General features: G+C 38.8%; 1 protein-coding gene across 2 annotated transcripts; it reads right to left on the bottom strand.

The window, feature by feature from the left end:
• Positions 1–254: 254 nt before the first annotated feature.
• On the bottom strand, positions 255–27,123 carry FAS (Fas cell surface death receptor). Of its 2 annotated transcripts, XM_082674217.1 has the most exons (9): positions 27,068–27,123; positions 14,589–14,751; positions 8,283–8,420; positions 7,117–7,225; positions 5,333–5,391; positions 5,102–5,188; positions 3,839–3,900; positions 2,757–2,781; positions 255–2,023 (listed from the first exon to the last, which is right to left on the bottom strand). In XM_082674217.1, the coding sequence occupies exons 1-9, from the start codon at positions 27,095–27,097 to the stop codon at positions 1,692–1,694; spliced, it is 1,005 nt and encodes a 334-aa protein (XP_082530343.1). In that variant the 5' UTR covers positions 27,098–27,123; the 3' UTR covers positions 255–1,691. The 2 variants fall into 2 exon arrangements, with proteins under 2 accessions (XP_082530343.1, XP_082530344.1); XM_082674218.1 differs by lacking the exon at positions 5,102–5,188.

Below are 27,123 nucleotides of genomic sequence, written 5' to 3'. Positions count from 1 at the left end.
CTAAATCCCCATTTAGCTTTCTTACCAGTAAAACCAACCCTTTGAAATATTTACTTTCATAACCACACGTTCAGTGCCTGATATATAATCCTGTTATAGTAAATCCTCACATAATAACTAATTATGTGTTTAGGAGAGGGGTATTTTTGAGAGTAACAGCCTATGGAGGAAATTATTTAACTACTAAAGGGCTTTAAAAAGGAAATACCTCCTAAGAGACCAAAGGAAGGATGAAAGATTTATAAACAGGTTACATTTAGCAATAGATGGAAAAAAGAAAACAAAAACAAAAAGCAAGGCCCCACCAAAAAAAGAGATAACCACAGATACCAAAAACATGATTTTAATTAAATAGTTTTACCTATATTTTCTATTTCCAAACATAAGAGGAAAACACCTTCCATCAATGGAAGCTCTTTAGGTAGTTCTGAGTATCTGTTTCAGCTTATAACTGTCTTCAGCTTACAACTATATAAATATTAATAGTATTTATTAACATTCACATTTAGTATAAACTTTCGAAAGTGTTTAATGTAAAAGTAAGGAAGTGGTAGTGGGGAAAGGGGCTTGTTTGTCTAAGAAGCTACAGGAAATAACAAGAGCAATTCCTGAAACCTGACATGATTTCACTTTTGCTCTGTATAAGCTGCCTTTGCATCAAGAGAGAACACATGGGGAGTTACTGAACATTTTGTGGCGGGTGGAGCAAAATAAGAATCTACCTTATCAGCTTTGGTGGTAGACATGGGTTCGTGCTATGCCACAAAGCTACCTTCCGTAAGACCAGTTAGTCTCTCCAAACTAAGCTAGGTGTTTCCAAGGGCAGTCCCAGCTTTGCATGAATCAGTTAAGTGTTTCTTAGGCAGTCCTTCCAAGTCTGGGGGTGCACAGGCCACCAAGACGCACATCAAGGAGAAAATGGAGAGGTGCCAATGATCTAGTAATTCTTTCCTGATCAAAATGTTTTGACACCTGAGAAAGAAGTGGATTATTTTGATCCAAAGTGACAAACAAATATAAAATAGCCAAGCATTATAACTGAGTCTGCATTTTCTATGTGAATTCAAAATTGAAATATTTCACCATGAAATGCCAATAATCTGTGCAAAGACCTTTGAGGTAGAACTTTATTATATTCTACATTCAGATGTATGTGTAAGTTTTCCCTGAGTACGCTCCTCTCAAAACTAAACAAAATTTACAAATATGGTAAAATCTCTAGAATTATCAGTGGAGCTGGGGAGGTCATTTAGAGCCAGTTGATTGTGACAGGACAACAAAAGATCACATCTACTGATTTATGGAATGAGGTCAGCCTGTGGATAGGCATTTGTATTTACATATGTTAATTACATTCATACTTACAGAATCATATGTTAGATACTTGAACATGATCTGAAATCTTTTGTCCTTTGCATACGTTCTTTTTTGCGCACTTGACATGCCCCTGTATTTACTCTTAACTGTGTCTGTCTTCCCAGCTAGATTTTAAACATCCTTGAAGGCAGAACCATGAGATGCTCAACGCCTGTAAACATATTAGCTCTACAAATCTAATAAATGAAAAAAGAAAACACACCCAGTAAAAAAAAAAAGCCAAGCAATATTTATAGCTTGCAGCTACCCAGAACTTATTCGAACATTAATCTTTCTTTAGTATATTCTTAGAACTGAGTTAGTTGTTTTTCACTTTAAGCCAAGCTTTCATTTTCATTTTGCAAGTCTGCATTTTCATGTTCACTAGTAATGTCCTTCTGGACTATATCTTGAATTTTCTCTGCAAGGGCATGAAGTTTGGCTTTTCTGAGACTTTTAATCAAAGTGCAATAAGCATCTTTCTTCCCATGACTTTGATACCAATTACGGAGCAGTTGGACTTTCTGTTCAGCTGTATCTTGGAGATTGTCGTGCTTGATCTCATCTATTTTAGTTTCCTCCATACCATTCTTCCGAACGAATTCTTTAACTTCAGTTATTTTCATTTGTTCAGCAATACTAATGATATGTTTTCCCAAGTCAATGTCTGAAAAATACAGAATAGTCTCTGAAAATTTGTTTTTCTAAACAAAATTCCCACTTCTGAAAACCATGTTTATTTCTCCTCTTACAGTACTTAAGAATATGGGTAAGTCCTAGAGATCTAAAGAGCCAGTCAGGGAAAAACAAAAACAGAAACAACCTTGAGTTCTAATCCCAATTCCTCCTGTGTCCCCATTAATTTGCTCTATTACCTGGGCAAGATACGTAACATCTCTGTGCCTTCTTTTCTCATCTATAAAGTAAGAGGGCTGGAAAAGATCACCTCTAACGTCCGTATGGATTTGATGATCAATGACCCACACATCTAAAAGGCTGGCCAAGAGTTTATATGACCATCTTATCACTGACTCACAGGTCGAAGAACAGAACAGAATAGAATCATGAATGTTGTTACGGAACTAGGATACACCAATAATAACTGAGTCTACAATTCAGATTAGCCTCCGAGTCAATGTAGGCAGGAGCTCTATACTACACCTAACTGCTTGTGAAGGGAAATTAAGCCTTCAGAATACAGCATCTTATGTTACCTGAGTATTGGTTATACATTTAAACTGCTTAATAAACCCTTTTTGGTGAGCAGGAAGAACTGGAACCTCAAGAAACGGCAAGACCCCACTATATGTTACTGAAATTCACAAAATTATTTAACTCTAAGATTAGCTTGTGACTCCTAAGGAAGCCAACTCGATGAAATAAAATGATAAAAGTTTTACCTGTGAAATTCAGTGGCATCATTTCCTGGGGAGAAAAAAAAATGGAGGGAAGGAGAAAGATAAAATATACTTAGAATACTCTAAATGTAACAGAATACTCTAAACGTAATAAAATACTCTAAATGTATAAATTTAGACTAAGTGACTAAGGAGGATTCTTTCACCATTCAAATTTTTATTCTGAAAGTTTCCAGCCTAACCAGAAACTAAGGAATATTGGCTTTTTTTTTTTTTTTTTTTTTAAGGAGGCAAGGAACCTAAGTAATTTGTGGAATGTGCTGAGATTATTCTTTATATAGACTCATGAAAATAGACATAATAACCATAATCATTCTAAAATTTTCTTTACTGTAACTATTCTAATTTTTGACACGACAACATAGTTTAAGTTGAAATGATTTTGTACCACATTGATTTAAAGAACCCTAAGCCTCACTGGCCCCAAATGAGAAAATCATTATTCATCAAGTGAACTGGTTACTCTCCCCAGTGTATCTTTTGCTATATGTGTGTGGGGTTTTTTTTTTTTTTTTTGGCCGCTCTGTGTGTGGCTTGTGGGATCTCAGTTCCCCGACCAGGGATTGAATCCTGGCCACAGCAGTGAAAGCCACTAGGCTACCAGGGAACTCCCTCTTTTGCTATTTGAAATGCTTTGATTCCATGTTGTAAAAAGATATGGTGACAGATAAGGTAACAAGTGTCTGGAGAGAGCTGAGTTGTACCTTTACAATGGCTTTAAGTGTTATCTCTGTGCCTGGACTTGGATACGGAATCCCTGCTCTGGTAAAGGATGTCTCTCTGCATTTCTCTTCAGGATAATACCAACATGGAACATGGAAGCTTGGCCACATCCTTTTCTCAACTCCCTTTGTGTGAGAATTTATTACTAAGAATTAATTCTTGTTATTTGTATAGAAGCTTCTTATCAACTGGGAACCATATCTTAATTCATTTTTGATGCCCCTCTAACCCATGCACACACAGGCATCATAAATGTTTGTTTTTAAAAAAGTAAAAGTAAAAAGCTGAAGGACTACCTTCTCTATTTTTTTAAGAAGGCTGATGCATGTTTCAACACTTACAGTATTTGAGGCGATAGATTTCTGGTGACCATTCTTTCTATTCCTGCGCCGTCTTTTCACCACTGAAAGATCCAAGAAATTTCTATCAGACTCAGGTCTCAGCCTTGTAGGAAGCATGTGAGAATATACTCTCAGACTAAGAGAAGTGTGAGAAGAAAGGAGAAACTCATTCATTGAAATTTAAAGCAACCGAGCACCATAGAGGCAGATTCATCCTGATTTTGAAAATTCCATCCCACCGAGTCAAGTGGTCTAGAGATATGCCACACCTTAATGGAGCCATCCAGTTACCACACACTGGCCTAGCCTGAAGGTGGCTTTTGACTTATTGTATGGCCATCACCACTCCCTCTCTCTGGCTTGAAGCTGGGCACAGAAGCCATAGGCTATGGAAAGTCGACATCAGTTTGCCATGAAGTGGCATTCAATGCCCCAAAACTCGAGCACACACACTCACAAATAATTCAAATATATATACTCAATAAGTGTATGCCTTGAAGTCAGTATGAGGTGGAAGAAAGAAATCTAGAAGTCTCCAAGCACAATTTAAGTGTTTATATTTTTAGTTAAACAATCTCTAATGGCAAGGCAATCTCTTTATCTTCAGCTGACCTGGAGAAACAGTGATTTGTTTCAACAGAAAAAGAAAAATTGGATGTTTCAGAGTTATTGAAAGTTGGCACCACCATGTGTTGTATGAATGATCTAAAGGGATTTTTCTAGAGTAATTATAAGTACAGCCAATTTTGGTTTACGTGCTGACTTTACTAAGTAACCCTCGCATAAAAGGTATTGCCACAGTATTTTAAGTTAAGGTGGAGAAATAATCAAAAAGCATGGAGTCTGGACAAGAGAAAGGAGGCACAGACAGGGGTGAATTTATCAAGTGTCCCCTGCAATGCCTTCGCTCCTTGAATTCTCTTTGTGCATGGGATGATCTCAATGTAGACTGAAGGACTACTTCCGATTCTTGGCCAACTCAGCTACTGCCTAAATACAAATACCCTTGTTCATGGGGAGGGTGGGAACACCCAATCAGTGCCCCAGAATGGTTGCTCAAAAACAGTAGCTGAGAGATAACATCATCTGTTCTTACCAGCTCTCAGGGGTGCATTTAGAAACAGGAATTTTAACACCATACCAGAGATGCCTACCAGGTAGGAGCTTTCTTTCTCCTGGTAGGTAGGAGACAGGAGGGAATTCTTGTGAACAACTACTTCCCAAGTTACTTCAATCTACAGTTTGAACAAAGTAAGAACTTACCCCAGTATATTCCTGCAGATATTGGAATGAGGATCAGGAGGAGCAATAAACTGAGTAAGTTAGATCTGGATCCTGTAGATTGGAACACTGGACATGGTAAATGAAAGTAAGCAATTTTTAAGATTACAACGAAGTACTCTCAAAGAATCAAAAGTTTTGGATTGGCTTTTCTTCATATTTTACAGTGGGGGTGGAAGAAAGGAGAATATGATCATAAAAAGAAATAATTACCCTCTCTGCATTTGGTGTTGCTGGTCGGTGTGCATTTCTCAATGATTCCATGTTCACACCTAGAAAAAAATACAGAGGGAATTCAGAAAGCCTGGTGGACTGATTCCTTGATCGTTTTCAATGACACACTATAAATCCAGGGCCATTTTATTCATTTCTGCATTTTGGGCAAACATATTCCCTCAAATATTTCTAAATTAGCATCTACACTGGTGCAAATTCATAACATAATCTGGTTGTTTAGATGAAAAATATCCCAAAGAATGACTATGGTTTAAAATGCCTTGAGGTAAAAGAAGGTATTAAAACATCAACATAGAAGAAAAAGGATGAAATAGACACAAAAATAAAGTTTAATTTGGTCATAAACTGTGCTCTTAAAATCATAAATTTCCAAAAGCAATTTCCAAACTGTCCCATAGAACAATAAAATGGACAGACAATAGCTACTGCCCAGGCTGCTGCTTAGGGAGTCTACCTAGGTGGTCCTTAAAGGTTACCCATTTTAGCATCAAGTGGTGATTACAGCACTCAAGAGGTTCCTGTGGGATTTTCTTCAGACAGCCAAACACTGACAAATTGTCTGAACTATAACCTGGCTCTGCCTATTACTTAACTAGGTGAGCTTGGGCAAGTCAGTTAACCACCATGAGCCTGTTTTCTCATCAATAACAAGGAGATAATATTACTTGCCTCAAAGGGTTACTGTGAACAGAAAATTAAATCAAGATTATGAGGTATTTAGAATTATTATTATCATTATCATTATTTTACTACATTAGTTCCCCTCCCAATCCCCACTTACACTGTCACCATGACCGTACTCTCAGGCACTTAGGCTAGAAAGGAGAGTCTAGGTTAACTGCACATAATTTAACATTTTCTAGTAAATAAGAGACATAAGGCATTGTGTCCCTACTTTTCAAGTCTACTAAGTGAACTCCTAAAAATTTCCCAAGGTGAATTACAAGTTTAAGGAGAGGCACATGAATATAATCCTAAATATTTATATTTATACAAAACAATATCTTACAAAGCGAAAGCTGTTTTTACAACACATATTACCCAGTCTGATCTTCACAGAAATTAGGCTGATAAGACAAATGAATATTATCTGCATCTATGAATGAGGAAACTGAAGCTCAGGGAGGTTAAGTGATTTGCTCAAAATCACCCAATTAATCATAAGAAAAGTGAAATCTATAATCAGGTGTTCTATCTTTGGGTCAAAACCAAGCTCTTTTAGCATGAAAGACAGGTCTTTCACGATCTGATCCTGGCTCCTTCTCAGTCTTTCCTACACTCCAGCCAGGTCGTCTGTTCTCCAGAGCTTCCTTTTATCTCTTTGCAGTGGCTGTTCCCCTGCCTGGAATGTCCCTTCCATCCGTGTACACCTGGTAAGGCTCTTTCTTTCCTTCAAGACTCAAGCCATGTGTCATATCTTTACCCATCTCCCCAGGCAGAGTTGAAAGCTTTTCCTATATAATTCAACACCCTGAGTACAAGTCTCTTCTTGCCACGTGGTGTGAACACAATAACCACTGCTTTTCTTGACACTCTCTGCCTCTAGCCTTAGCCCTTCAAAGCCTGGCCCGTGTCTGCTCATATCGTTGGCTTGAGCAGCCAGCACAGTACCAAGCACATAGGAGGTGTTCAATAAATGTTTAGATACAGGATGTTTGGGTGAAGAAATGGTTATCTAGTTGCTTGGAGGCTTCCCTTTAGGAAATCATTCTCTCTCAAGATATACCTAGTGTTTTAACCAGAGAAAGACTAAAACTTACGTGGTACAAGGGTTACAGTGTTCGCACAGAGATACGTTACAAAAAAAGTTTGGTTTACATCTGCACTTGGTATTCTGGGTCCGGGTACAGTTTTTTTCCACTTCTAGGCCTAGAAAAACAATTCGCAGACTATTAATTAGAGCAGCTAGTTATAAATGGACAATGAAAAGGATGGGCAGGAGCTGCATAGATTTTTGAGTTCCAGCACTTGTTAGCAGTCACACCATCACACCTTTAGTAACACAACTAGCATTTAAATGCCAAATACGCAACCCCAGGTTGAAAGAGTTGAAATCGTTTAGCAGAGTTTTAAGTAGACAGACAATCCAGCAACCTAGATAACCCCACCTGTACTTAAATGGCTCCCTTTTTCTCATCTAGAGCCTGGCTACTCCAAGTATGGCTTAGAGACCAGCAACATCAGCATCACCTGGGAGCTTGTTAGAAATGCAGAGTGTCAGGCCCTGACCCAGGCCTACTCAATCAGACCAATGCCAAAACCCTCACTTAGAGATTCTGATTTTATTGCTCTGAGACGGGACCTAGGTGTTGGCATTTTTCGGAGCTTCCTGTTTGATTCTAATGTACAGCTAGGGTTGAGAAACACTGCTTTAGAGCCTAAATAGGGAGAAGAAAAGCTTTACATCCAGAGAGTTCTTGATGTCTAACAAAACTGGGAATACTTCCGTTTTATTTTAATCTGAACCCTCAAGATAGATTGGGATATCCATGAAAATTCAGGTCCCCAATTGGAATTATCAGGACAAACCAGATCCCCAAAGAAGGGGGAGCAAACCACCCACCTCTTGGGTTCCTCTGTCCTTGTATCTGAAGGAGTCTGAGCTCTTTCTGGCTAAGAACAAAAGCCATTATACAAGCATAAATCAAAGCAGGAAAAAAAAAGTCCCCGCAGTTTTGATTGGGGCTCATGGACCCTGTTCACCATGTTTACGTTTAGTCATTCTCCTACATCTGGGAGAATTGCCTAGACTTGACTCATAAATGTCACTCAGTGCCTGGTCCTGCTTCACCCCAGCCAGGCCCATCCTGTCCCTCCTGTATGCTGACATAGTGCCAGAATAGGTCCCAATTTCAGACTGTATTATACATGGTGATACATGCAGTACCATGATTGGTCCCTTTTGATTGTTTATTAAGACACTTACCATGTTCTCCATCACAAACTCTACATCTTCTGCAGTTAAAAGAATGATGGTTCTTGTCTGTGTACTCCACCCCCTCTGCACAGAGTACACATTCTGGTTCACCTCCATCAATTTTGCAATCATCACTTTTCCGTTTGCCTGCCCAAGAAAAAAAATGGAGCAAGTGTTTAAATGCAAGGTAGTCAGGCAACAGCAAGGGAAGTCTGAAGGGATGATAATAAAACAGGAGTGGAGGGGCTAAGCTAATGAAATATAAATATAGTAGGGGAGAAAGTTGTAAAAATCGTGGCAAGAGACAGAATTTCTCCCAAGACAAAAGCTAAAAGAGTCACTAAGGAATATGCCTACAGAAGTAGGATGATTAAAAATAGGAGCATATAAAACAGAGGTTAGAATCATCAAAAAAGCACTAGAAGAGACGCCTTTACCAACTTTGGGGGGAGGAGAAAAGAAGGTTGCTAGGTATATATTCATGGTAGAGATGACTGCCACTGGCCACTGAGGTTACCTAGTTAATTCTTGTTTCTCTGACTTATTTTACTTTCCAAAGTCCACAAATCCTGACAAGGACAGTATTGTTTAAGGAAGAGAACATTTGAAGTTCTAAAGACTTTGGTCAAATATTTAATAGCAACAATATCTTTAACAAAGTGCTTAATCTGGGACTTCCCTGGTGATCCAGTGGTTGAGAATCCACCTTCCAATGCAGGGGATGCAGGTTCGATCCCTGGTCAGGGAACTAAGATCCCACATGCAGTAGGGCAACTAAGCCTGCGTGCCACAACTACTGAGCCTGAGCACTACAACTAGAGAGCCTGCATGCCGCAACTACAGAGCCCTTGTGCTGCAACTACTGAGCCCATGTGCCACAACTAGAGAGAAGTCAGTGCACTGCAACAAAAGATCCCACGTGCCTCAACTAAGACCCAACACAGCCAAATAAAACAAAAGAAAACAAACAAAAATAAGTGCTTAATCTCTCTAAGCCTAACTTCCTCATGCCTATGATGGAGATAATCATACTTCTCTTGCATGGCTAACATTACTGCACAGGACCTGCCTAGTAATTGCTCACAGTTCCCTTTTCACTCCCCTTTCTTTCTATTCCTTTGCCGTTAAGGGACAGAATATGTTATGATGTGCAGGCATGAACGTATTTACAACAAAATTTATTACCAGGTTTGCTATCTTAATACGCAAAAGTTTAAATCATATTCGCATTTACTTTTATTTACTTTAAAAATAAAATGAGTCATTGGATTTCTATTAGTAAGCATTATACAACAATGCCTTCTGGAAAATTCATTTATTTAAGAAGCGTTTATTAAATACCTATTGTGTGCCAGGCACTTTCTGGGAGCTGGAGATACTGCAGGAAATAAGACAAAGCCTGGTCTCCAAAGGCTTCACATTGTCAAGGCAGAAGCAGGCAATGAACAAATAAATACAAGACGGCAAGTGGTGATAAGTGCTGTGGGGAAAGCTAGTTTAGGGCAAGTGAATAGAGAATGAAGATGAAAGAGATAGAAAATATAAAGGGAAATCTAAGAGAAAAGCCTGACTAGTGACTGTAATTATTATGTTATAACTAATTTAAAAGAATAGGCAAAATCTAATCTGCCCCCCTCGCATGTACAGCAAAAATAATTTATGCTCTTTCCCCAGGTACATGACTTTCTTAACAACCTCATAGCATTCTTTTTTTTTGTCTTTTAAAAGAAAATTTATTGTAACATTTCAGACAATTACTTTACATGACTGTTCAGAAAATATTCTCATTTTAGATCCCATGACAACAACAAAAAAAGATTAGTAGAACAACAACAAAAAAGATTAGTATACAGAGAAGGTGAAAGAAGGAACACTGGAGATCTAGATTGAATTTGAAAAGAAAATTCCTCAGTAACAGTAGCTCCTTGCCATTCATGAGCAATATGTTATAAAACTAACACAAATACTCAATTTCACTTATTCCAGTACAGCATGTAGTTTCCATCCAGAAGAATGCAAGTAAAATGTATGTGCACCCGTCAGATCCATAACAATTCTTATAATGGTAATAATAAATGATAATATTAACACTTATTAAGCCAAGGACTCTGCTAAACACTATTAACACATTTCCATTTAATGTTCACAATAATCATAAAAGGTCAGAACTATTATTATGTCCATTTTACAGTTAAAGAACCAGACTCAAAGATGTCAAGTAACTTGCCAAAGGACATGAAGCTTGTTAATAGCTAGGAGGACCAACCATCCCTGTTTGCCCAGGATGTGGGACTTTTAGTGCTAAAATTGGGGACGTCTCAGGCAAACCAAAATATGTTGGTCATCCTCTAAGCGTCAGATGGAGGATTTGAAAGCAGGGACTGATGCCAGAACTTGAGCTATTAAACATTATTCAATATCTGCTTGGTAAAGATTTCAGCTACCATGTTACAAACTAAGACAAAACTTTTGAAGTGTTACCACATCTGGTAAAGTGTAGGAGTTTACATTCCAAGACTGGAAGCTCCCTGAAGTCAGGGGCTCTGTCCTGTTTCTCTGCCTTCATCTCACAGTCCCCATGGCTTGTCTGCTGCACTGGAGAATGTGTGCCCTGGGACATGCTTCTTCACTTGCTTTGCCTTTTCCTTTTTAACACTGTCCCATAACTCTCTCTCTGAAGTCAAAGCTTCCCCATTTGCCTTCCTGGGATCACTCTATGGAGGAATTATTTACTTGGTATGCCCACTCTGGATGCCAAAAACCTAACTGCAAATGGTGATTAGTACACAGTTCAGCACATTACAATGTCTTTACGTTTTCCCTAATTTAGGACTTTGAAAAGGATTAGTCAATGTGGCAGAGATCCCTGATTGTCACCCAATATCCATTTTCCCTTCTCCCATAGGAATAGGATATTTACCAGGGGACATGGCTGCCCTGAGTCAAGACTACATCTCCCAGCCTCCTTTGCATGGCCATGTGACTAAGTCCCAGCCAATGGGATGTTAGCAGAAGTGTCCAGTAATACCTTCCAGGATGTCAGGATGTTTCCCAGAGCTGGTGTGCAGTTTAAGTCTAAAGTTTCATCTGCTGTATGTGCATGAACAGCAAAAATAATGTAAGCTGCCTCTCCTAGGAACATGACTTTCTTAATGATTTCATAGCATTCTTTTTGATAAAACAAAATACTACATAAACAAATTATGAAATTTAAACATATACAATATTTTAGTAAACAAAGGCAATGATAGGTCAATAGAAAAAAAAATACATTGTGGAAACTCAGAACCAAATTTAAATACAGTGCATAAGGGTACTGTATACCCATAAGGGTACTGTATACTGCAGCAGTATGTTTAAGAAAACCAAGCCAAAGTACAACTTTAATTGCTTGTCAGTGGAATTATACTGCTTTCTAAATGAATTGGCCTCTTTAATGAATTACCTTGCAGAATGTGCCTGGCACAAGGCCTAGAGCATGACAGGGATACAATATCACAAGTTCTTTCTTTTTTCCAATGTATACAACCTAAATTTATCAAAATATTTAAAAAGTAGTTGTTTTCTTGAAAATAATATTTTAAAATATATTTGTTTCTGAGTATAATAGTACATATGCTCATTGTAGAAAATTTGGAAAATTTAGGAAAGTGTAAAAAGCACCTATACATCAACCACTCTGAGATACTGTTTTCATTTTGGTGCATTCCTATGCATATAAACACACACATATATACATGTGAGTATATGTGTGTGTGTGCATATATATGTGTGTATGTGTATGTGTATGTGTATATATATATATATATATATATATATATATATAAAATGTATGCAGTGTACCATAGAATCCTTCTTATTGGATATGGTGATGTGATGAGGACTTTTTTGATTAAAAATGTCAGTTCACATAAGGGATCATTGAAAAAAATACTGTCAATATTTCAATTTATAAAATATAACTATATAATTATTTGCCACTCTTGTGATGTAGAAACAAGTTATTAGAATTCTACAGTCTTTCTCACTTAAGTCACATCCAAAATGCATCGCCTATGATTTCCTTTTTCTTTTTTGGGGGCAAAATCTGACTTCATCTTTATTTTATTTATCTATTTATCTTTGGCTGCGTTGGGTCTTAGTTGCAGCACATGGGATCTTTGTTGCAGTGCACAGGCTCTGTAGTTTGCAGCACACGGGCTCTCTAGTTGAGATGCGTGGGCTCCGTAGTTGCGGCATGGGGGCTTAGTTGCCCCGTGGCATGTGGGATTTTATTTTCCCGACCAGGGATCAAACCCGAGTCCTCTGCATTGGAAGGCAGATTCTTAACCACTCGACTACCAGGGAAGTCCCTGATTTCCTTTCTCCCTTTCTTTCTTTCTTTTCTCCTCCTTCTTTCTTTTCTTTCTTCCTTTCTCTTTGATGGAAAGAAAACTTAAAGACACCAATAATCTGTATGAAAGGCGTTAACATTTTTGTGATTTTTCCATGTATTTTGCCTCCACCTAATACATTAACATTTTTTTTAGTAACCCGACTTTACTGAAATTCTCCAAAGCATTCAAAATAATTTTCATAGAAATAAAATCTGTTTTTTCTGTGTATTCATATATTGGTTTATGTAATATTTAATTAAATTACATATTAATATCACACCACCAATGAGCATAAACAAATTTGGAAGCAATCTGAATATTGATAAGCTTAAAATTAAAAAAAAAAAGGAATAGAAGTAGAAAGAGTGTTTAGTATATATTGGACACCATCCAGGATCTTTTAGAGACGGAGCAGAGAGAATCAGTTAATCCAGCCAGCGGATCAGTTAGAAATCTCTTAAGGGAATTTATATACATTGAGGCTTATATCAGAAATATATCAGAAAACATGACTTTGATTGATACATAATATTCCAGTCTTTGAATACTCCAAAATTTACTTAATCTTACATCATTGGGTATCATAGTGAAATGTCATGCATACAATATTTTCTTTTATTTTTGACTATTTTCTTAAGACATTTTTCTATAAACCTATTACTGTATCAGTGTATTTTCAAAGTTTTGATCCACATATCCAAATTTCCTTCTTAAAAGGTTTTTTTAACAATTTACATTCCAAGAATGACATATGAGAGTTATCTCACAAGCAAACTCACCAGGACTGAGATCACTTCTAAAACGAAAATAAAACAAAGCAAAACAAACAAACAAAAAGCAAACAAAGTCCTTAACAGTTTGATATTCAAAGCTTATTATCTTCATTTTAATTTGCATTTTAGGTTTTAAAAATAGGAGTAAAGGTCTCAATTCACAGGAAAAATAGATGGTGTTTAGCAAGTTACAAAAAAGCCAGAAAGCCATTCTTCATTCTCATTTGGAAAAGAGTAAATGTGAATATGCTTAAATGTAAATGGGTTAGATTATCAGAGATTTTCCATAAGGGTTATTAAAACCTGGAGAGAAGGCCAAGATGGACTGTTAGAATCTTTTTATAAACAGGGCCCATGCCTGTTTAGCAGCTAGAGTGCTGGAGGCCTGGAGAGCCAAACATGAAACTTACCACCGTCCTTTATGGTTCTATTAATCTATCGCATATGCCCATGTGTTGTTTTCCTTTATCTTCCTGTTTTCCTTCACAATGCAACTGGGAGATCCATATCTGTATAAAATAGTAGTCAACTCTACTCCATGTTGAAAAAAAAGTCTGCCCAATTGCATTTTGCTTAGCTTCCAATTTGCTACTGTTTGAAGGATTTCCAATCTGAAATTGGTTTTCATTTCAAAAATACTGATTTTAAAAAATGGTTGGTTTTTCTCCATTGCTTTCCTAGCTTATCTAGTTATTTGGTTGTAAAATGCAAATGTATTTTGCAGGCTTCAGTGCTAGGACAAACAGCTTTCTCAGAGACTTTCTGATCGAAGGGAAGTGTTGAGACATCTCTTAAGGATAGAAGTCCCTTGCTTTCAGAGCTCCACAATTATTATGATATATTCTCACCAGTCTGATGTGCTAAGTTTTAATATCCACAAATTAGTCTGCTTTTGCTATTGAAAAATGGAGCTAAATAAATAAATCCTCTCATTTCTGAGGTACATGTCATTTATAAATTATATTTACTTATTCTCACATCAAACCAGTGTGATAAAGATGACATAAGCTGGTCTTCGGAAAATAATGTCATATTTTTTTTCCTTCCCAGTCAGGCCATAATGCAGGAGAACTAAACACTATAAAAACACTCTCTTCATTATTATTATATGCTACTCCTCACCCTGATTTTCATTCTGATCGCTAGATTTTTTTTGTATAACATACCAGGAGGACACGGCTGACAACAAAATTCGTGCTCACGATACAGGCCTTCACCGCAGCTCTCCCTTTTAGTAATATTCTTACTCAATTTCAGCATCTCAGAGTTGCTATCAGCCACATGGGAATTATCACCTTTAGACAATGGTCCAGCAATGGAGGTAAATATCTGTAAATGAAAAACATGAAGAGAATTTTACTGACTTCTGAACTAAGCAACTTGGTAAACAGGTGTAAGTCGCCCCAAATGGCTGTATTTTATTTGCCATGCACAGGCAAAATCAACGTGGGTTCCATCCTTCCACTGACTCATCTCCAAAAAAGGAGCAGATCAATTGCATGACAGTCCAGATCTTGGGTTCTCCAAACTACCCGAGAAACGGCATCACGGATGGTAGGAGCCACAGCTCTGGGCTCAAAAGTCACGGCTCCCACTTAGCAGCCCTATGATTGAGGGGAAAGTCACTTAAATTCTCCACGTCTCTGTTTTGTTATCTATAATAACATAATCTCTTCTTCATAGGTTTGCTGTGATGATTAAATAAAATAATGCACTTCAAGTTCTTAGCACAATTCCTCACACATAATAAATAGGTGGCTGGTAAGCAGTATTATTATTAAGTTCCAGTGAGGGACAACATAGCAGAGTAGGAAAAAACATGAAATTTCAAAACGACTGTGGTTTGAATCCCAGCTCTGCTGCCAACACTGACTTTGGGCAAGTTAAAGGGCCTCACTGATCCTCAGTTTCCTGATCTGTAAGTGACAACAGTATTTTCTGTCTTGAAGGGTTATTGTGAGGATAAAAAGTGATAATTTCTCCCAATCCTGGTACTTAGCTTACAGCATGTTCTGTTTCTTCCTTTTTTATATATAGCAATAGAATCTACAGTTTTGATGAACTCCTTCCTGGTTATCTAACCATACAATAAATCCAACAGGATTTTCTTCACTTTTATTCAGGAAAAATGAACTTCTCTTAATAGAGAACCAATCTTTATTATTTGTTCCTTTTTTCTGGAGACAAAACCCATAGGTCCAAGTGACACTGTGTCAAATTCATCTTAGTTAGGCTTGAGCTCCTTAGAAAAATGAGCCTCTAAAATGTATGGAAACATTTGGAGGTAATGTCTGTTTGATTCCTTTCTCAGGTTTTCTAAACATTTATTGTTTGTCTCTCTAAACACAAATACACATAATTTTTCATCTTATGTGGAATATGTAAATTCATTGCTAAGCATCAAAAAATTTTAAACTACTGGTTCTGAGGATTTTTCCCTCAAGGTCATTTTTCATAGTTTTCATGGTATACTTTTTTCCTTCTACTTTATGGCATCTTCTGGGTCAAGGGAACTAAATATTCTTCACGTATAAATCACTGCCACAGGAGTCCCCACATCTTCCCTTTTAGCCCTTCCCCCTTTGTCACCAAAGCCTGCATCCCTTCTAAGTCACAAGATACCATGGGACCTCCAAGGAAGGAGGGATGAAGGAGATGCGGTTGCCATCTTTTCCTCCTGGGATGGATGTATTGATGTATTGAAAAATACATTTCTAACATCCAGACTCCAGGAGGGAATATCACACCAAAATATCAAGAAAATACCTGACTTATCCAGGGTCACTCATGAGCAAAAGGTAGAGAGCTAGGACTTGTCTGAGTCTCCTCACTCTTATTACAGTGTTTTTTCCCCTACACCCAACTCACCATAAAATACAGCTTACTTTCTCTATATGAACAATTCTATGTAAAGAATAATTGGAAATGGTAAACAGATCAGAGGAATTATGCCTAAATGTACTGGCTTCACTATCAAACCACTGCCTTTTTAACCCAACAGACATTTCACTAGCACCTTCTATGTGCCAGGTTCTGTGAACACAGAGACAAGTAACATTGATTATAATCGAAAATGAATGTTAAGTTTCCAAAAGCAGATTTGCACATGGGCATATTATTTGTAATGTATTAATCATTGGGGGATTTTTAATGTTATATTTGCATGACTCTTACTTTTTAAAACACATTTGAGTCTATGATCTGCTTCTAAAGCAGCTTTGAACAAAAAGTATTTATTAGTATCAATTTCTCTTTTCAAGATGACAGTTCCCCGCTTCTTACCTTTTCTACAGAAGGTCATCCTGTCATCCTGTTAATATTAGTCCCTCTTCCAGATCAGAGCATCAATAGCTAATGAACAGTAACTGAATTGGGCACTTTAGGAAATAATAACGTGATTGAAATCACACCAAAGGGTTAACTGCTAAGATGGGAAGGGCGTTCAAATGAAAGTCATTCACCTTTTAGGACCCTTATTCTATAACAAACTTTGTTCTATTTGACAGTCAGAAATTAAATATACTAACCATGTAACATTCCAGACATTGCCAGCACATGAAAATTTTCAAACAAATGTAAAAATCTCTGTAGCTAGAAGAAATCAGTAAGTCCTTTTTGCAAGAGATAATGGAAAACAGAATCTAGGCAACCAAACTGAGTAGACACAACTCCTTTCTGTTATCAGCCACCTCTGTTGCTGGGAAGAGGGACTTAACAGTGAGATGTTACTTGCTCTCCTTCTCTTTCAATTCTGGTTTCTCACCAGAAACTGAAGAAAATGACACAGATTTAAACTCAAAGAGATCTGAGTCAAAATTGGGTAGCCAAAATTGACAAGTCAAAGGTGCTCAAAGTTGATAGCCAATAGTGTGTGGATGTGTGTGTGTGTGTCCCCTACAGCTATAGGTCCCATCCTTTCCTTGGTAAGCTAATTTCATCCAGCAGTCATGTGACAATATTACAAGCAGGTCCACAATTCCTGGTTTAAATGATCAAGCACTCAGAGAGTGCTTAACATTTATGTAATGTAACATTTATGAATTGTTACCTTAGTGTTATTTCTAAAAAAAACTGTGCATATACTAAACGTTCTGGAGATGTCTAAGAGAAATGTACTTTCTAATTTTGCTTTAGTTTTGAAGTTTTTGACTGGAAATCAAAACCCACTGTTCAAAAATACATTCAGAATTTGAGAAATGTGAATCTTGGAGTAGAACAGTGAAAGACATAAACATCACTGGCCATGGAGCAGATACCAGTGCCAAACTCATCTCATATTTGATCACACCTGCTTCACAGAGCTGAATTTCTGGAAACATTTCCTACTTAGTTCAGCATCAAAGAATTATGTCGAGGATAAAAAAAGAAAAATGGGTCTAAAGAGCATGTTCTAACTCTTACAAGATATTATGTAAGCAGTGTTCCACACAGCTTGTGTTTTTTTAAGTTTTTGCATTAGCTCAAGTTTGTAGTATGCAAAGATTTAACCCAAACTTTCCAGGCAGAAACTGGGGTGTTTTTGACTGTGACAAGGCAGGAAACCCACAAAGAACTAAGTGATCAGAATGCTCAAAAAAATTTTTTTTCAAAAAAGCTGAAAAGGCCAGAAAATCAGTTAAATCAAAGATGTGAAAAGTGGATAAACTAAGGCAAATGATAACCAAATGGGAAAAAAAGGAATACAATTAATTTAAAATTTCCATCATGACAAAGATTCAAAAGTCAGAGAGACCTCAATTTTATATTCCGCTGGGAATAATATTAGCTAACACATTAATCAATTACTTAAATGAGTAAATACTTTGTTGAGTACCTACTATGTGCTAGACAGACATCCAAGAACAGAGCAGTAAACAGATAAAGACTTAGCTCTCATAGAGTTTATATGTAAATGAAGTGTACTGTATTAGTCAGGGTTCTTGAGAGAAACAAGACCAATAGTGCTTGTGTGTGTGCGCACACACACGTGTGTGTGTGTGTGTGTGTGTGTGTGTGTGAAGAGAGAGAGATTGATTTATTTTAAGGAATTGGCTCACACAACTGTAAAGGCTTGCCAAGTCCAAATTCTGCTGATGGGGTAGGCCAGCATGCTGAGGAGTCAGGGAAGAGCTGCAGCTCAAGTCCAAAGGCAGTCTGGCAGAACTCCTTCTTCCTTAGGGAATCTCAGTCTTCATTCTATTAAGGCATTCAACCGACTGAATGAGGCCCACTCACTTACAGAGGGTATCTAACTTACTCAAAGCTTACCAATTTAAATGTACAAATCAACCAAAACAAAAAAACAAGCAAAACTGTCGCAGAAACATCCAGAATAATGTTTGAGCAAATATCTGGGTGCCATGGTCCAGTCATGTCGACACATAATATTAAGCATCGTGTGGAGGGAAATGATAAAGAAACAAAGAAATATGTCAAGGAGGAATAAGTGCTATTTAAAGGAATAAAGCAAGCTTGGGGGCATGGAGAGTTTGAAGGGTGAGGTAGTGATGTTTTAGGAAGAGTGGTCTGGGAAGGCCACAGAATAAGAAGACATTTGGGCAGTGACTTGTTGCAAGTGGATGACTAGCTGGGAAGGGCTTTCCAGGCAGGTCACACCTAGAGGAACTTGGCTTAGCCCAAATGGGGACATACCTGAGGACCTCAGCAAAAGCATTATTAGCAGCTAGCTATTAAGAGAGTTAAAGGTAAATGTCTCCTGAATCACACTGGTAATTAACATGTTGACCACTGAAGCCACAGTGGGATCATACAGCCAATCATAACCATAGACGCTGCAGTCTCGTAGCATCCTGGAACGTCAAAGCAGAAAGGGACCATATGAGCATCTGCTCAGCTTCAATATAGATTTTAAAAATGGATCTCCTTGCATCTTTCATTATCTACAGGATTTTAATATTTTCTGCAAATCAGAAAACTTGCTTCTCTCTCTCCTTCTGAATTGTTTGTGAAAATGTTAAGTCAGGAAACCAAACCCTAGACATTTGCCTAGCTTTTTACAAAGTTCATTCACACACATCACCTCGTGGTCATCGCAATAAATCTACACATGAGGAATTATTACGGCCTTATTTTATAGCCGAGGAAGCTGAGCACAGAGTATATGAAATGACTCGTCCAATAACCCACAGTTAGGACTGGCCAAGGGAGGACTCGACAACTCTGGCCCAAACACCTCTGGGCTGTTTCAGGTTTACAAATTACTTTCCTAGTTGCTTTCTCCACATAGGCACACAAACAACTCAATTTGTTTTCAGACAATTGTTCGCAAGACGCCTGTGTGTTAATTATACAATGAACCTTCAAAGCAAATGCATGTTGAAGGTGGAGGCAGTCTGGCAGGAACTTCCTGGAACCCAGAAGTCAGTCCCCTGCCCTCTAGTCTGGGAAAACTGTAGCAGGACTGTCCAGGTTGCGGTTCTGGCTGGCAGGGAAGGTGAAACTTCCCAGCCCTGGTCTGCAGCTTGAAAGGAAGGGGAGTTTAGGTTTCCCTTCCTCCAGCCTGAGTGCCATCACACCCACTGTGAGTCCCTTGCAGGGGTGGGGATCTGCAATGCACAAATAGGAATCAGAAGTCTTCCTATCCTCCAATCTTTGCATTTGCTCCATTTGAAACTCTCAGAAACAGGGTGACGTGAGACTTTGTCCCTTGTATCAGATGATGAGAAACTGAAAGAACAGCTGGATTTTTATTAATTATCTGCAGCAGTGATGAATCACTTTTCATAGTCAACCTGGTTACTAGGTAGAAGAAACAAAGCAGGAATGGAGCAGGAATGGCCAGACCCAGAAACTGATGGCCACCCTTGAGGTATATCACTTCACTTTGACAAGCTCTCCACACTTTCCCAGGAATCATAAACACCCAAGATTTAACATGGCAATTACAAATAGAGTAACACTGCAGTGACTGAATTAAACAAACTACTGGAAGAAACTGAGAATCCCATTAGCATTACTTCAAAGAAGCAGTGCGGCAATTGGCCCTAAGAGATGAGCTAGGGTTTGAAAAGGAAGTTTAAAAAATCACCTTTTTTTCTGTTCTTAGTGAAGTTCAAAGCAAACAGGAAAAGAATTTTAAAAAGCAGAGGCAAAAAAAAAAAAAAAGGTGTCTGGTGGTGAAAAATGGCAGCAAGAATAAGTAGACATCTCTGGAACAGTCAGCGAGATTTTTCAATACTGAGCACACACTTCAGGCTGATTATAGATATTCAAGCTGACTAGAAGCTCTCCAGTAATCATGGTGAAGAGTTTTAGAGATGACCCAACCCAAGCCCTTCACCTTATAGGAGAAGCTATGCCCCAAACGGGTGGTGGGGTGACTGGTCCATGTCACACAGCTAGCTCAAGAGATTCAGACTCCTATGGGCTGAATTGTATCTCCCTCACATCCATATTCCTATGGTGAAGTCCTAACCCCAAGAAGCCCAGAATGTCACCATGTTTGGAGATAGGGTCTTTAAAGAGGAAATTAGTTAAAATGAGGTCCTTGGGTGCACCTTAATCCGATATGACTGGTGTCCCTATAAGAAGAAACTTGGACGCAGGCACAGACAAGGGGAAGATGACGTGAAGACACAGGGCCATTGACAAGCCAAGGAGAGAGGCGAGGAAGAGATCATTGCCTCAGAGTCTAGGCTTCTTCTAACCTCCAGAACTGAGAGAAAATAAATTTCTGTTGTTTAAGCCACCCAGTCTGTGGTGCTGTGTTACGGCAGCCATGGGAAATGAATACAGGCCCAAACCACCATCTCGATTCCCTCAGATTCTGGATTTGAGGGAGGTCAGTGGTGCATACACACTTGGGAACTCCTCATAGCTGAGCACTAGGATTTCCCATCTTGAACTATCACTGAACTAAACAGACAAGAGATGGCAAACAGTCTTCAGAACCGGAATCATCAGGGGCCCCTAGGAACCTGAACTTCTTCCCAGTCTTACAGGCCCCACTAGGGGGTTGAAATCTCACTGTCCCCTACTGTCCAGGACACAACTGGAACAAGAGGCTAGTTCTGGTCATTCGCTCTTTAGACTTTTAATTACTTATCAATACTTTAGGAAAAAGGAATTCTAAAAAGACCATTAATAGTTCACCATTTCCGATTGTATAATGCATCTCGAATATATTTGTGTAAAGGGTAAGGAAATAGTAATGACATTTTGTAGTAGGTGCATTATTGAAAAACTGAAATAAAAACAAATAAAAGAAAATTTTCTATATTAAAGAGATAAGTGAAGATCCCGTTCGTTCTTACTTTTTTCAAAATGAGTAAATAAAATTACACAAGGTAATCTTATTCCAGTAATGTTTTCATTCTTTCTTAAGGCTAGTTTCTTGGGAAGACCAGGAGAGAGATAGCTGAGGCAGTGGGAGTACAGGACTGGTTAGACCCCTGACTGAATCAAGCCATAAATAAAACAAAATGAGGAAACCCAGAGAATTTCATCTGGGATTAGATTTTGAGTTTAGTGCTAGAGTTAGAAAAATCATTTTCAAAACCCTGAAAGACATTAGAATCATGTAGTGATGGATTAAAAATTTAAAAAATGCTTAGGTCCCAACACAGACCTAAAGAATCTGGATCTCTGAGAATGGGGTCTCCTTATGATTATGTTCTGTTACCTAATATTTAATAACCCTGGTGGTTATTTTGATGCTCCTCCCAGCTGAAGACCAACTGGAGGAAGCACAATTTGAGGTTAGCAGGCGACTACATTTACATGTGAGAAGATAAGAGTGTTACAGAGTAACAGCATCTGTGCTCTGCACTTGCAAATCAGAATTTGACTTTTCATGGAGAAATAATGACCCTTCTAAAAATAAGCCCGAAAAGAAAAGAAGTCATCTTTGGTGGAGGAAATGGGTGATGGGAGGGCTACCAAGTCCTAAACTAGAACCCTAGAGTCCTTAAATGCCCAGAGGGGTCCCAGGGCTATCACAGGAGTAAAGCATCCAGGTGGAACAGACAACAAAGTGTAGGAGGGCCTGGTTAAATGGAGAGGTGCACGTGGACCAAAGGGGCAGCCATTTGATCCAGGGGAGTGGGGGTCAGGTGGCATGTGGGTCCAGATCTTCCAGTTTTCAAGAGAAACCAAAATCTTCCAACATTTAAGTGGTGGCAGCTAATATTAAAAATATATACCTGCACACATACATACTGTTTGTGTCAGTACTGTGCAGGGTAGACAAAACATAGCCTGGGGCAGTGTAAGCCCAATTTTTGAAATCAGGCCTAAATCCACACAGACATCCATGTGAAAAAACAGTCCATCAGGAACAAGGATCCTTTTGTGAGGATGGCTAAAAACCATAGCTCAGTCCTCAGCAAGGGGCAAGAGCCTTACACCACAGGTTCTGAGTTCATTTTCTCTCTCTGTCTCCCCTCTTTTTTCTAAGATCTCTGACCTCAGAAATCAAAAGTGTTGATGTTTCTCACATCTTATATTTTTATGGCCTCCCAGAACACAGAGGAGACTAAATCCAGAATGCTGCATCACTTGACTGTAGGACAGACTGACGTTAATGACTCCGAAGCAAAGTTTATTCTAATTTTCCAAGTTTATCCCAGTTCACAGCTTAACAAAACCTACCTACGGTAGGCTTGCTTGCCTCGCTGGGCTGAGTACATCTGACGATTGAATCTGTAGTCAGATTTGCTAACTTACAAGATTGGCCTTACTCAAAATGTACAATTTCATACGAAAGTCACTATCATCCCGCACTTAGTGGATCTCAGGCCAGGTGTCCAAGAGAGCAATGGCTGCTGTTTCTAACTGCCCAAAGATGGGGATGGCTTGGTTGCACAAAAGCTCATTCCAAATCAGAAAGGGAGCTGTGATCAAAGAGGAGAACTAGCCCATTTCCTTCTGAGGAAGGTGAAGTTAACAATCTTACAATGATCAACTTTCTAATTTGGGCCTTACAACTCATAGTCTCACTTCAAAGAAAATAGTATGAAAGTAGGCAAGTACTTTTGAATTATTTGTTCCTGTTTAAGACTGAACGGAAGATAGTTAATTGGTGTTAGGAGTCCAACTACATAAGAGGCTAAAGATACATTGTTTTATTTCATTTTGTTTATTTATTCATTTTATTTCTTTCATTTTAAAGCAAGGGTCTTCCAGAAAATGAAAGGACTTATTAGCTAGTTAAATGCTGTTTTCCCACTTTTGTGAATAGATACACACACACAGCAAAAAGAATACAATACTATCCATTAAGGTACTTACAATGGTCCTATAAATAATTTTTTGGTAATAAGCTATATACAGTATTATCTTTACATGATTACTTATTATTTTTCATCATAAGTCAATAAGTCTTTAGTACCTATTACAAAACATGTGCTCACTTAAGGGACTTTTGGAACCTAAGATAATTCACCAAAAGGCACTTAACTCACTAGGGGTTTTCAAGTGGGGGATTTCCTTATTCAGGTTTTTGATCATCTCTTAGAAAATGATTACTCTGTCCTTGGCAGTTGTGGTAGCCTTCAGAGAGATTCCTTTGAACTACTGACATTTCCACCACTAAGAACTATTTAGAAGTAAATTACTTGTTTAGTGTCCCAAAGAAACTTACTTAGAGACAACATCCAAATCCTGAGTCCTCTTTGTCTTTCACCTTTTGCCTTCTCTAAACTCAACGCAAGAATAAAAATTGCTTTTTCTGAATTAAACTCTAATTTTGCCACCAAGGGTGGTAATTGTATTATGGAAACAGACAATAGAAGATTTTTCATTCACCCAATTGTAGCTAGTCATGAAGGACCCAAAGATTTCCATATATCAATTTCATTTTTCCTTTCCAATCTTGCCATCTTTTATAAATTTCTGTTTTTCCATCCTGGTTGTTAATGTTTTAAATTACATTTCATAATTTATTTTATTCGTAAGAATTTTCAAGTTTTTTATGATTTAAGGAAAACCTGTTAAAAACAACAATAAACAGAAACACATTGCAACCTATTTCATGTCTCTTAGCCTGGTTTAAGAAAAATTATTAAATTATAAACTAAACAACTGTCCTTTATTTTGTCCCTGAAACTCTTCTGTATGATTACTTATAAATACACCGACTTCTTTTTCAGCGGCCCTCTCCTTGTCCTCGACCATAATTTTGAGAAGTGCTCTAAGAAATAAAGGAGAGGAAAATGGCTAATCTAGTAACTGCCTAACCATAGACCTAAACAGTACAAGACAAAGCCTATCAGGACTATGTGCTATTAAAAGAAGCAGCAGCAGTCCTCACAGCTATTTCTCACACAAATTTCTAAAGTAAGTTTGCCTCTTTTTCTGTCTCCTTTAGACACTTGTGAATTGTTTGGGGCTTTCAAACTTACTTATCGTAGGTCCCATGGAAATGACACCCAGAAACTAGGGGAGAGAAAACTAACTCCAAGAGGGAAGAAAGAAGGGAGGAGAAGCAAAGAGGTAAAGGATGGGATATTTGCTGACCATAGATTGCGCTAGACACAAGAGGACTAGAGGAAGAAAGAGGAAAAGAGAAAATATGGCCGCTCCCTCCCATCCACTTCCAGCCCACTGACATGATTAAACCAAACTTGCTTCTGCGTTCCATGTAATTAGCACTCGAGCCCCCATTTAATTTATTTGCACACTAGTAAATAAAGCCCTACTAAGTGCGAAGTCATAAAAGCAAGCATTTTCTAGAGACACACAAGGTGACGTAATGGTGTGGAAACTTCTTTAAGAATAGAGGCGTGATAGTGTGCCAGTGATGGGGGCAGGGCAGCATTCTGTGTAGCTAAATTTAAGAGTCATATTAGAAAAGAGAAATAGAGGATATACTACAAAATGCAAACAATGATTATCTAGGTGATAGGGTTATGTCAGATTTTTTCTTTTTACACCTCTGTATTGATATATTTTATTTGATAAATGTTAATTTCTTAGGCCACATATCATATATAACAGTAATAAGCAAATTATGTTTAATAGATATTATAGATATTATAACATGTATATATAAGTAAATGTGTATGTATATATACATGCATATATGTGTGTGTATGAATGTGTGTGCATTCTTTCAGAAAAGCAGTTTCCTTGGTGCTTTAAACATGCACCTCTGGTAAAGATGCTATAGTATAAAAGTTAAGCATAGCTCTGGGCCTTGATAATTTTGCTACACTTATTAGTATTGTTGTTCCAAGAGCTAAGAGACTGTCAAAGCAACTAACACTGCAATAAGGCAGTGGTTAATGATAAGGAAGAGAAGAGTGTGATCTGAGGTTGTATAAATGGTTTCTCAATTTTGAATCCTAAATTTTCTCGAAGAAAATTCCTAAAGGAGCCCAAATATTGTACATTATTTCTGAAAGGATCAGGGAAATTTTTTTTTTTCCAATCATAAGATTGTTCCAGACATCAGTGCTTTCTTCCTTTCAACTCTTGTCATCTGGACATCAGGTGCAATCAACGAACCGCCCGGGCTTTGGAACTGGATCTAAATTAAATCCCAGCCCTGCCGCTTACTGTTTGGACTCGGTCTAATTACTTAAGCTTTCTGAACCCCATTTCGCCATCTGTAAAATGGAGATGAGGACATCTTCCTTCCTGCGCAGCTGCGAATGAACTGAGATCACATTCGTAGACATTCTGATCACAGTGCCTGGCACTTTGATGGGGACCAACAAAGTAAGAATCCGTTGGCTTTCAGAGAATTCGGAACTCACATGAACCTCTGGAGGCCCAGTGTCTTCGATCATACATCACCACGCTGGCATTGCTGAGGCAGGGACTCTCCAAAAGAGGTGGCCGCTGCTTAGGCTTCTAGGCCAAGCACAGGCTCCCCAGCGCGTGCGCGGTGGCAGCAGGTACCACCGCCTGAGCAGTGAGGCCCAGGTTCCCTACCGCCCCGGAGTTCAGCAAGCAATGAAAGATAACAAGAAAGAAAATGGAGAGAAGAAAATTAAAAAAAAAAAAAAAAAAAAAAAAAAAAGACCAAACCTGAGATGTGACTCACGGTCTTAAGGAGAGGGATTACCGGAAGGGAAACAAAACAGTTTCTTTTTCTGTGTAGCAATAAGAAGGTAAACAAGTCTCTTAAGGCGCATTCAGCCCCAAGATAACTTTTTCAAGAAAGAAACGGTGCAGTCCAAAGCCTCAGGTTTAACCACCGCCTCGGGGCTGATTTATTCCCTAAAGTTGGGAACTGCCGGAAAACCTGTATTACCAGTGCAGGGAGTGCAGGTTCTCACCGCCCCGCGGCGCGCACATCCACCAGCACAGCAGCGGTGCTTCGGCGTGACTTGTAAGGACCTGTCCAGAAGATCCCCTCCAGTCTCCGGTCCCTCCAGCGACACTCAAATCTCGCACGCCCCGGCCTGCCCCCCGCGCCCACCCCTCTCTGGGCCGCGAACAGCGTCCCCGGGGAGCACCCGGAGCTGTTCCGCCTGCCCCGCGGGCTTACCGCTCTATATCCAGCCCCAAGAAAAACGAGTTCCCCGGTTTCCTGAGATCCCGCCCTCAGGGAAAGTCCTGGCAGCCCTGGTGAGCCAGCCTGTCAGAGGCCGGACAAGCCCGCCGCCCACGCGCGCGTCCCCCTGACGCCCCCGGAGCTAGTCCAGCGCCCACCCAGTGGCCGAGCTGGGAGAGGCTCCCGCCCGGGCAGGAAAAGACTCACCAGTGGCCAGAGAACCCAGATCTCGGACATGGCTGTGGAGCAATCGCCAAAGTGAA

The sequence above is a fragment of the Grampus griseus genome (genome assembly GCF_964374135.1).
Source record: "Grampus griseus genome assembly, chromosome: 16".
In the NCBI taxonomy this organism is placed as follows: Eukaryota; Metazoa; Chordata; class Mammalia; order Artiodactyla; family Delphinidae; genus Grampus; species Grampus griseus.
Note: the sequence above shows the minus strand (reverse complement) of the source record. Positions and strands in the feature narration are given on the sequence as shown.